The 11,500-nt window shown below is 42.6% G+C and overlaps 1 protein-coding gene across 1 annotated transcript in view; it reads left to right on the top strand.

The window, feature by feature from the left end:
• Positions 1-3,596: 3,596 nt before the first annotated feature.
• The window catches only part of LOC120026851 (receptor-type tyrosine-protein phosphatase U-like), a 183,942-nt gene continuing 176,038 nt past the window's right edge, over positions 3,597-11,500 (top strand). The window contains exons 1-3 of the mRNA XM_038971561.1: positions 3,597-3,673; positions 8,341-8,411; positions 9,531-9,659. Coding sequence (XP_038827489.1) covers positions 3,597-3,673; positions 8,341-8,411; positions 9,531-9,659 — 277 coding nt within the window. The remainder of the gene's footprint in view (positions 3,674-8,340; positions 8,412-9,530; positions 9,660-11,500) is intronic.

Here is an 11,500-nt window from a genome sequence, read left to right as displayed (position 1 = left end):
GAGAAACGGCTACCACATCCAAGGAAGGCAGCATTCACGTATATTATCCACTCCTGATTCATTGAGGTAGTGATTAAAAATATAACAATACAGGACTCTTTTGAATCCCTGTAATTGGAATGAGTACACTTCAAATCCTTTAATACGGATCCATTACTGATGTTTAGAACTGATGTTTAGTAGCATTTTTACAATGATCAGAAACTTCTGAAGGTGTCATTAAATATGTTCTGCATAATGTGTGTTGTCCATCGGTGTGACCTAATGTCCTATGGGGTGATGACAATAAATTAAATGAAAAGTGTGTTTTGAACAAAAATGTAGAAAATCTATGTCAACACTTGTGGTCTAGCCATGATCCCCAACATCTTCACAGAGCATGAAGAATTATAATGGGCTGGGGCCTCCCGGGTGGCGCAGTGGTCTAGGGCAGCCGGCCGCGACCGGGAGGTCCATGGGGCGACACACAATTGGCCTAGCGTCGTCCGGGTTAGGGAGGGTTTGGCCGGTAGGGATATTCTTGTCTCATCGCGCACTAGCGACTCCTTTGGCGGGCCGGGCGCAGTGCACGCTGACCAGGTCGCTAGGTGTACGTTGTTTCCTCTGACACATTTGGTGTGGCTGGCTTCCGGGTTGGATGCGCGCTGTGTTAAGAAGCAGTGCGGCTTGGTTGGGTTGTGTTTCGGAGGACGCATGGCTTTCGACCTTCGTCTCTCCCGAGCCCGTACGGGAGTTGTAGCGATGAGACAAAAAATATTTAAAAAAATATATATATAGATTTATAATGGGCTAGAAAAATGGGCTAATATTGCACAATCCAGGTGTGTAAAGCTCTTGGAGACTTACCCAAGAAGACTAATGGGGTTTCTAACACGTATTGACTTACGCAACGGCTATATTTTAGGTATTTCATTTATTTTAATTTAAAAAAAAAATTGAACAAAAAAGTTACACTTTGACATTACATAGTATTTTGTGTTCATTGTTGACAAAATGTTACAATTAAAGGGGTATGGATACTTTTGCAAGGGACTGTATCTCTTTTTGTGGCCTTTTTCCCCAACTGGCAAACAGACAGAATGCTCCACTAGGGAGAATTACAGTCTACACACACACACACACCACACACCACACACCACACAACACACAACACACACACACCCAGCCCAGTACATGACTTCGATCCCTTTCAAAGACTACTAATGGGCTGGAGTTAAACTCAAAGCCTCCCAGTATAAGATATTAGCCCAGTCAATGGCGCGAGCATCTTTTTAAATGGCTTACAAACACAGCCCATTTTATCCCCTCTACTCAAAACTTCCTGGTTTGATGGGATTCAACTTCAGAGGCTCTCTCTCTTTAATAAAGTTTTTTTTAAGAGTTATTTCAACAGGATTATAAACTGTTGGCAGGAAACTGTGTGTGTGTGTTTGTGGGGGGGGCTTCAGGATTTAGTGTTTTATATAATAGAAGAAAGAGTAAGGAAGCTATAGTAGGTGAAACAGTATTACAGGAGGAGGACAGCTAGGACCTGGCTAGCATATAATACAAAAAAGCCCTCTGGCATGGCAGGGCCCTTCCTCCGATGTAAAAGATAGCCCCATCGTTGTGTCATTTAATGTATTCTATCTGTATGTCTACAACAACACAAGTTGCTCTGGAGCCTGATCTTTGTGTGTGTGCGTGTGTGTGTGTGCATGCGTGTGGCGGTGTGCCATCTCAGCAATTAAAAGCAATTAGCTAAAGACTAACAGCTGCTACATGGAAAGAGAATGGCACTTTGGTTCCTGTGTTGTCTCTGGACAGTTTAAACGTCAGAAAGTGCTCTGCGTCTGGTCTGTTTTTGTTGTTCTTAGTAAACACACATTTATCATTTATTCATTCTTACAAGCCTTTCCACCGTCATTTTTTTGCGGAAATGACCGTTTCTAATTTGTTCAGGTGAATGATTAACAACTCCTCTCCCCTATTTGACCTAGATAGTTTGTGTGTATGCATTGATATGTAGGCTACGTTTGCCTTTAAAAAAATGTATGTAGGTCTGTCCTTGAGATGTTCTTGTCTATTGATGTTCTGTATTTTGTCATGTTTTGTGCGGACCCCAGGAGGAGTAGCTGCTGCTTTTGTAACAGCTAATGGGGATCCTAATAAAATACCAAATTGAATTACGGGCGTGCATGCACACAGGCACGCACAGGCACGCCCGCCCGCACTCATGCACACACACCCTAGATACACACAAATTAATGCACATTACTTTTATAATTACATGGGCTAGGCCTCCACTTGCCTGAGAAGCTCATTTGGGCACTGAGAGGTGTGTGTGTGCATGTGTGTGAAGTAGAGGAGCAATGGAAGGATGAATCTTAATGAGGGAAATCAGTGAAACGTATCTGATGATGGTGACATTTACTTCCTGAAACCAAGCGAGGATAAACTTCGTAAAAGGCTAAGCCCTTCCTCCTCTTCATCTCAACTTCTCCTCTCCCACTGGGCGAAAAGGGTCCATATCAGGGGATATCTTCACATTATACGTTTTGGATATTCTACAGAATACAGACCATTTCCAATGGATATTCTGACAAATTCTGAATCCAGATGTCTTTTAGACATATATGATATTGGGATTACTCCGAATATCACACATGGACATTTTCTATGGCCGGATATGAACTCATTCAATATCCTGAGATATTGTATGTGACATCCTATTTTCTCTCTTCATGTTGACAAATAGTGACTGTATCCATCGCATATCTGTGTTTTCTCAACAAATTCAAGATATGAAGCTATATTGATTCCAGATATGCTTTTCTTGGCTGATGTCCATATCCAGACCTTGATATGCTTTTTGATATGCTGAAAATGAGGACGATTTCTGATGCATTTATGAGTTTTTAGCACATGCACAATCATTTGATAAATATGAAATCCATATTTTTATATAATGTACAATTATTTTTGGGATTCCCTCCAGATATCATACATTGTATGGACAGATATTTACTCATTAGATATCCTTGAGATAGGCCTATGTGGACATCATATTTTCAGTTTTTTTTTTTTTACAATGCATATGCTTTTGACTGAGGTCCATATTAGGATCTTGATATGCATTTTGATATAATAAATAAGGAACATTTCTGATGCTTATTTAAGTTTTGAGGAGATAATCATTTGACCAATATTAAATCCATGTTAAATCCATTCTTTCAGACAGTATTTATAATTTTTGTATTCCCTCTGGATAAAGGTGCACACAAACCGCAAGCTAAAAGCACTGGTAGCCTAGCAACAATAAACACGTATTTTGTGCTGTGGAGTTCCAACTGTCATTATTGAATTTTGGCGCCACAAATCAATTTACTGTATAAGTTAAACGCTGTGTGCTCGAATTGACAACCACAAAAACAAAGAAGTGAGAAGCTGTTAAGAAAATACCTCAAAGAAGTTGCTAATTTGAGATGTTTTATTTATCTTAGTAACTGGAATCAAGAAGGTTGGTTAATTTGGCCAGCAGCCAGTAGGGCTAGCTAGCTAGCTAGATTTATGCGTTGACAATTTGAAGTAGATCACAGACCAACACTATCACCACGATGGGTCTGGAGTGCAAGAGGCCGCTGCTGACGACCATATCTGCACCCATCGTCCATAACAAACATGGCAAGCAGGGGTATTGCGGTGGTGAAACTTTTATTTTCTGTTAAATAAATACATACTTTTTTTTAGCAAAGATTGGCTTACGTTTGCATCTTTACAGAAAACGTGTTGTGATTGGAGCTCTGGATTTGCTATGCTGCATTTAAAAAAACAGAAATAGCATATGTGCTTTGGAAATAGCAACCTTGATTAAATATTACGATGTTTGCCTTTCCATGTCTTGTGCCTACCACTGAATATAGTGCAAATGTATGCTCAGATATGTCACCTTCATGTGAAGAAGCAAAATGATTTTCAGCACCTGAATAGGTCAAATAGGACATTTTATGAGTAGGCTTTAGGCCATTTTTGATCAGACATACGAGGATGAGTATTACATATCGTCTAAGGTTATCTTTTGAATTTAGTTTTTTATACGGATACTTAAATGATCAGGTAATGACTACAGATATGATACTTTTCAGAAAATATTTGGTTTCGTTCATGCCTAAGTATAAAGGCTTAGATATGTTAGCATGTTGACACTTATCCTTTCCGGCGTTAGAATATTCTAGGTGCACGAGCATCAGGCGTGTGTCTTAAACGTATCTCACCCCGATATCTCCCTGGACTGATATGGTAGGAGGGAGATTTCTGAGGTCCGGATTGGATGCACACTGTATAGAAACGGTCACATTACGGAGAATATTTTAGCTCTGTATTTGAAATTAATAAGGACATGGGTATCTGGAGCATGTCTATTCCTTATATCTAAGAAAAGATCAGATATCTGCAAACATATACAGTGCATTTGGAAAGTATTCAGACCCTTTCACTTTTTCCACATTTTCTTACCTTACAGCCATATTCTAAAATGTACTAATTAGTGTATTTTTTCTCATCTACACACGATACCCCATAATGACAAAGCAAAAACAGTATTTTTTGCCATTTTCACACATTTATTAAAAATTAAAAACAGATATCACATTTACATAAGTATTCAGACCCTTAACTCAGTACTTTGTTGAAGCACCTCAGTACTTTGTTGAAGCATTCATCTCTGCAGATATTCTCAAGCTCTGTCAGGTTGGATGGGCAGCATCGCTGCACAGCTATTTTACGGTCTCTCCAGAGATGTTCGATCGGGTTTTAAGTCCAGGCTCTGGCTGGGACACTCAAGGACATTGAGAGACTTGTTGTCTTGACTGTGTGCTTAGGGTCGTCCTGTTGGAACGTGAACCTTCGCTCCAGTCTGAAGTCCTGAGCGCTCTGGAGCAGTTTTTTTTATCAAGGATCTCTCTGTACTTTGCTCCATTTATCTTTCCCTCGATTATGACTAATCTCTCAGTTCCTGCCGCTGTTAAACATCACTCCACCATGATGCTGCCATCACTATGCTTCACCATAGGGATGGTATTGGCCAGGTGATGAGCGGTGCCTGGTATCCTCCAGATATGACACTTGGCATTCAGGCCAAAGAGTTCAATCTTGGTTTCATCAGACCAGAGAATCTTGTTTGTTATGGTCTGAGAGTCCTTTAGGTACCTTTTAGTAAACTCCAAGCGGCCTTTCATGTGCCTTTTACTGAGGAGTGGCTTCCGTCTAGCCACTCTACCATAAAGGCCTGATTGGTGGAGTGCTGCAGAGATGGTTGTCCTTCTGGAAGGTTCTCCCATCTCCACAGAGGAATTCTGGAGCTCTGTCAGAGTGACCATTGGGTTCTTGGTAACCTCCCTGACCAAGGCCCTTCTGCCCTGATTGCTCAGTTTGGCCGGGTGGCCAGCTCTAGGAAGAGTCTTGGTTGTTCCAAACTTCTTCCATTTAAGAATGATGGAGGCCACTGTGTTCTTGGGGACCTTCAAGGCTGCTGAAATGTTTTGGTATCCTTCCCCAGATCCGTGCCTCAACATAATCCTGTCTTGGAGCTCTACGAACAACTCCTTCGACCTCATGGCTTTGTATTTGCTCTGACATGCACTGTCAACTGTGGGTCCTTATATAGACAGGTGTGCCTTTCCAAATCATGTCCAATCAATTAAATTTTTCACAGGTGGACTCAATCAAGTTGTCGAAACATCAAGGATGATCAATGGAAACGGGATGCATCTGAGCTCAATTTCAAGTCTCATAGCAAAGGGTTTGAATACTTACAGTAACAGTCAAAAGTTTGGACACACCTACTCATTCTAGGGTTTCCTTTATTTTTACTATTTTCTACATTGTAGAATAATAGTGAAGACAAACTATGAAATAACACATATGGAATCATGTTGTAACCAAAAAAGTGTTAAACAAATCAAACTTTATATTATATATTTGAAATTCTTCAAAGTAGCCACCCTTTGCCTTGATGACAGCTTTGCGCAGTCTTGGTATTCTCTCAACCAGCTTTATGAGGTTGTCACCTGGAATGCATTTCAATTAACAGGTGTGCCATGTTAAAAGTTAATTTGTAGAATTTCTTTCTTCCTTAATGCGTTTGAGCCAATCAGTTGTGTTGTGACAAGGTAGCGGTGGTATACAGAAGATAGCCCTATTTGGTAAAAGACCAAGTCCATATTATGTCAAGAATGGCTCAAATAAGCAAAGAGAAATGACAGTCCATCATTACTTCAACAAATGAAGGTCTGTCAGTAAGAAACATTTCAAGAACTTTGAAAGTTTCTTCAAGCACAGTCGCAAAAACCATCAAGCGCTATGATGAAACTGGCTCTCATGAGGACCGCCACAGGAAAGGAAGACCCAGAGTTACCTCTGCTGCAGAGGATACGTTCATTACAGTTACCAGCCTCAGAAATTGCAGCTCAAATACATGCTTCACAGAGTTCAAGTAACAGACACATCTCAACATCAACTGTTCAGAGGAGACTGCGTGAATCAGGCCTTCATGGTCGAAAATCCTGAAAAGAAACCACTACTAAAGGACACCAATAAGAAGAAGAAACTTGCTTGGGCCAAGAAACACGAGCATGGACATTAGACCGGTGGAAATCTGTCCTTTGGTCTCATGAGTCCAAATTTGACATTTTGGTTCCAAATGCCGTGTTTTTGTGAGATGCAGAGTAGGTGAACGGATGATCTCCGGTTCCCACCATGAAGCATGGAGGAGGAGGTGTGATGATGTGGGGTGATTTGCTGGTGACACTATCTGTGATTTATTTAGAATTCAAGGCACACAGTACCAGCATGGCTACTACAGCATTCTACAGTGATACGCCATCCGATCTGGTTTGGGCTCAGTGGGACTATCATTTGATTTTCTACATGACAATGACCCAAGACACACCTCCAAGAAGGAGAGTGATGTATCAGATGACCTGGCCTCCACAATCACCCGACCTCAACCCAATTGAGATGGTTTGGGTTGAGTTGGACCGCAGAGTGAAGGATAAGCAGCCGACAAGTGCTCAGCATATGTGGAAACTCCTTCAAGACCGTTGGAAAAGCATTCCAGGTGAAGCTGGTTGAGAGAATGCCAAGAGTGTGCAAAGTTGTCATCAAGATAAAGGGTGGCTACTTTGAAGAATCTCTCTTTTTTTGGTCGCTACATAATTCTTTGTGTTAGTTCATAGTTTGGATGTCTTCGCTATTATTCAACAATGTAGAAAAATAGTAAAATAAAGAAAAACCCTTGAATGAGTTGGTGTGTCAACTTTTGACTGGTACTGTATGTAAATAAGGTACTTCTGTGTTTTACTTTTAATACATTTGTAAAAATGTCTAAAAACCTATTTTCACTTTGTCATTATGGAGTATTGTGTGTAGATGTATGAGGATAAAACAATTGTCATCCATTTTAGAATAAGGCTGTATTGAAGGGGTCTGAATTGAAGGGGTCTGAATACTTTCCGAATGCATAAAGATATCCCTTGATAATGGCCCTTTTCACCCAGTGTCCTCTCTTCTCTCCTCTACTCGGTGGATAGCTTGCACAACAACCAGCCCTCGGACACGAACAGGCAATTTAATCTGTGATCTGCTTACACACCCGGAAACACACAGCTCGCTTCAGGAGGTGGAGGGAAGAGGAGATGAGGAGAAGATCGGACTATGGGAGAAGGGGATGAGGAAGAAGGGGGGTTGATGCTACTTAGTCAGCAGGAAGGAAAAGTGGAAAGTAGTCCGCAAATTAGCTGACATGTCTAGCCCTGAAGAAAAGAAGAAAAAGAGAAAGTGTATTGGTGGTTTATTGCAAAGGGAATGCCTTCTGCCTGCTGTTTCAAACAGGAGAAAAGTTCGTTTACATTAAGAAAGAAAACAGATGTATTTCCCAAACAAAACACAAAAGAGAACAGCGGGCGACGGGCGTGTGTGTTTGTAGGTTTGTTTTCCGGCCGGCCAGGTGGGATGCTTTTAAGCAGGGCCTGGCATGGAGTCAGTGACTCTTTAACACAAGTCCTGTTCAGTGCTCTACTCCTGCTAAGGCTTAATATGATCACTTAGCCCAGAGGGTCCCAGGATATACACTAAACTATGGACTGTTGGAGTTAAAGTAAAGGCCGTTTGGCCTGCCTACCACACCAGGGCTATTTGAGTTAATGGGCTGTGTGTGTGTGTGTGTGTGTGTGTGTGTGTGTGTGTGTGTGTGTGTGTGTGTGTGTGTGTGTGTGTGTGCAACAGGGTACTGTGCCTGTGGAAGTAAACTGGACTTTATGTGAAGTGAATATGCATTTCTTCTGCTTGCCCACCCACCACCAGGGGTCCACTCCTGCTACTCTCACTGGTCCAGTCCAACTCAATCCAAGGGCCAAAACTGTGGCTCTCCACTGGTACCATAGCAACCTGAGTAGTACTACTTTAGTCTATTCACCTTATCAACAAACTTCCCTGTGTACAGTGTATCATGTTATGTTATGTATGTTCCATTTTGACATAGGAGTTATGCAGAATTTAGCGATTGTCTTTCATTTAGGACCATCTTGTTCTGGGTTTTTGTGTAGCTGCTGGCTTTAAAGCCTGTGGTTGGTGTGATGAGAGCTGAGAGAGGGTACTATGAACTGGGACGATGAGCTTGACAGGGTGGTAAAGGTCACCTTGACTCCCTGTCTGGTTGAGAGCCCCCCCCCCCCCTCCACAAACACACACCCTCCCCACCATCCCCATCAGATGTGATAGTGCCACTACCTCCCTACCCTGGCACCACCACCCCCGCCTGTCATCCTAGCCCTATCTCAGTGACCTGTAGCTGGCCTGCTATTTTCACACCAAAGGGCTAATGGGGCAAAATGACCATGGCTCTGTCTCAAATGGAACCCTATTCCCTATATAGTGCCTTATGGGCCCTGGTCAAAAGTAGTGCACCATATACTGTAGGGAATAGGGTGCCATTTGGGATGCATCCCATAGATTCCCCAGGGGGAAATGGACAGAAGGACCGGAGAGGTATACTCAGCCAGACCCTGTCGCCATGCTGCAATGCCACCTAGATTACAACTATTAAATGTTATTTGGACAGAAAATAAAGCTTTTAGGGACGAGTGTAAAGTTTTTTTTATGTAGGCATTTATAGCCTGCCTGTGATGATGTATGAGTTTGGTCCTGAGTGCCCATAGTGGCAGTGCTGCTGCTGTTGTCCCTCTAATAGAGCTCATTATTTATTCTAAGTCTTTGAGAGTAATTTTCTCTTGCGCTTCCCAAAGAACAAAGGAAAGATATGAGGTATGGATTTTCTTTGTCATTTCATTGATGCCTTAAAAAAAAGTGGTTCTCAAACAAAAACAGACAAACTCAGAAATATATATATATTTTTTAAATGTATTTATGCATGTTCTTTTTGCTTGATGAGCAGGGGAATAGACATTGACCCACAAAGGCTGTTTAAGTTGGTTTATTTATTCAGTATTGATGCCTTCTAACCACCATTTCCCCTCTCTTTCTTACCCGTACAGCTGGCTGTACCTTTGACGAAGACTCTGACCCTGGACTGTGTGAGTACAAGCAGGGACAGGAGGACGACTTTGACTGGCAGCTGATGAGGACATACAACTGGCCACACAGCACCCCAGACCTGCTACGAGGTAAATCTCAACACAGTTCCAATGTGGTTTATAACCCTAGGTCTTCATCTTCATCTAATGAACATCATTTCTGATGTACATTTCAGCAAAGGGTCCCAAAAACTCTATCCCATTGTCCAAATGCACACTTCACAGAACTTTGGATTTGAGCCTAAGTTAGTATGCTAGCTAGGTTTTGAAACTACAGGAGGTTGGTGGAACATTAATTGGGGAGGACGGGCTCATAGTAATGGCTGGAATGGATTAAATTGTTTTCATGTGTTTGATACCATTCCATTCACTCCATTACAACCATTATAATGAGCCGTCCTCCCAGCAGCCTGCTGTGTATGAAACAGGAGGGAAGTAAAACAGGCCCAGCATTTCCATTAGCTCAGAGTCTGTTTCCATCATCCCCACACCGCCAGGTGGTCTCTCTGCATGTGCTCTATCACTGTTTTTCTAGGTAGGTAAGTTAGTCATGCTCCAGCAGGGGGCCAAGCCTCGTTCCACACACACACACACACTCACACGCACTGTTACGCACGCCTCTGAGAAGAAGGAACGCAACACCCTGCTGCAACTCAACTCCCCGTGAAGTGAAAGAGGTATGGACTGTAGGCGTGAGAAAGGACGACAAAAAGGCAGAATTGACCGTTTACTAGGATTTATTTCCTTTACACGGTAATATGGGGAAAAGGGGCTGGACGGAACCAAAGCAAAGAAAGTAAATATCAAAGCTCCCCCCCTCTCCTATCTAACCTGCCTACCCACTACTTACCTAACTTAGCACCACCTGGTGCACTAACCAAAATACAGGGGGGTGGTCCGCCCAGGTCTTAGCTAGTGTGCCTAGACAGTGAATATACTACGGGTATATGTATGCCCGCGGGCCTCTTGCCTAAGCACTCCCTAGGTGCCTTCCCCTTCCCCCCTGGGAATAAATGAAACAGAATATCAAACAATCCACTTCACAACAAAACTGAGAAAAAACTCAGGCCATTAAAGAAGCTCTGACAAAGCAACAAACACAGAACATACCAAAGCTGCTACCAACAACAGCTAACATAGTACATACTCACGACCAACATGCTATAAACCTCTCTCTCAGCAATGATCTATATAACATTCAATCTCAGCCTGCCTATCTTCTCAGCCTGCCTATCTTCTCAGCCTGCCTATCTTCTCAGCCTGCCTATCTTCTCAGCCTGCCTATCTTCTCAGCCTGCCTATCTTCTCAGCCTGCCTATCTTCTCAGCCTGCCCTTGATCTCTCTCTTCCTGAACAGAACACTGGCTTTTATATAGCTTCAGGTGGCAATGGTAATTAGAGACAGCTGTATCTTGACGAGGGGGTGGGGTCAGCTCTCCAATCATCCATTGGGGCCGACCAATCAGCTGCTTGGGGAGAAATTCCAGGAAGCCATCTCCTGAAACACACACACTCAAATAGAAACTACAACACAGAAACTGGGGAACGTAACACGCACGCACGCACACACACACACACACACACACACACACACACACATTTTATTATCTTGTGGGAACCAAGCAATTGATTCCCATTCAAAATCCTATTTTCCCTAACCCTAATTGTAACCCTAAATCTAACCCCTAACCCTAAAATACCCTTTTTCCAAACACACACACACTCTGGGAACCCAAGCCTTATTCCGTGCCCATATTTGCTGCACACACACATACAACCTGCATGTTTATTTAAAGCTTCCTGCCACCATTGAGGGAAATGGTGTGTGAGCTTCTCCTAGCCTCAGAGAAACTGTCCATGTGCGGGCGCCGCATGTAATGACGGGATATTCAATAGCACAGGTGAACTGTGACTGCTGTTCGTGTGTGTGT

This window comes from Salvelinus namaycush, chromosome 32 (genome assembly GCF_016432855.1).
Source record: "Salvelinus namaycush isolate Seneca chromosome 32, SaNama_1.0, whole genome shotgun sequence".
NCBI lineage: Eukaryota > Metazoa > Chordata > Actinopteri > Salmoniformes > Salmonidae > Salvelinus > Salvelinus namaycush.
This window is presented reverse-complemented; position numbering and strand designations above follow the sequence as displayed.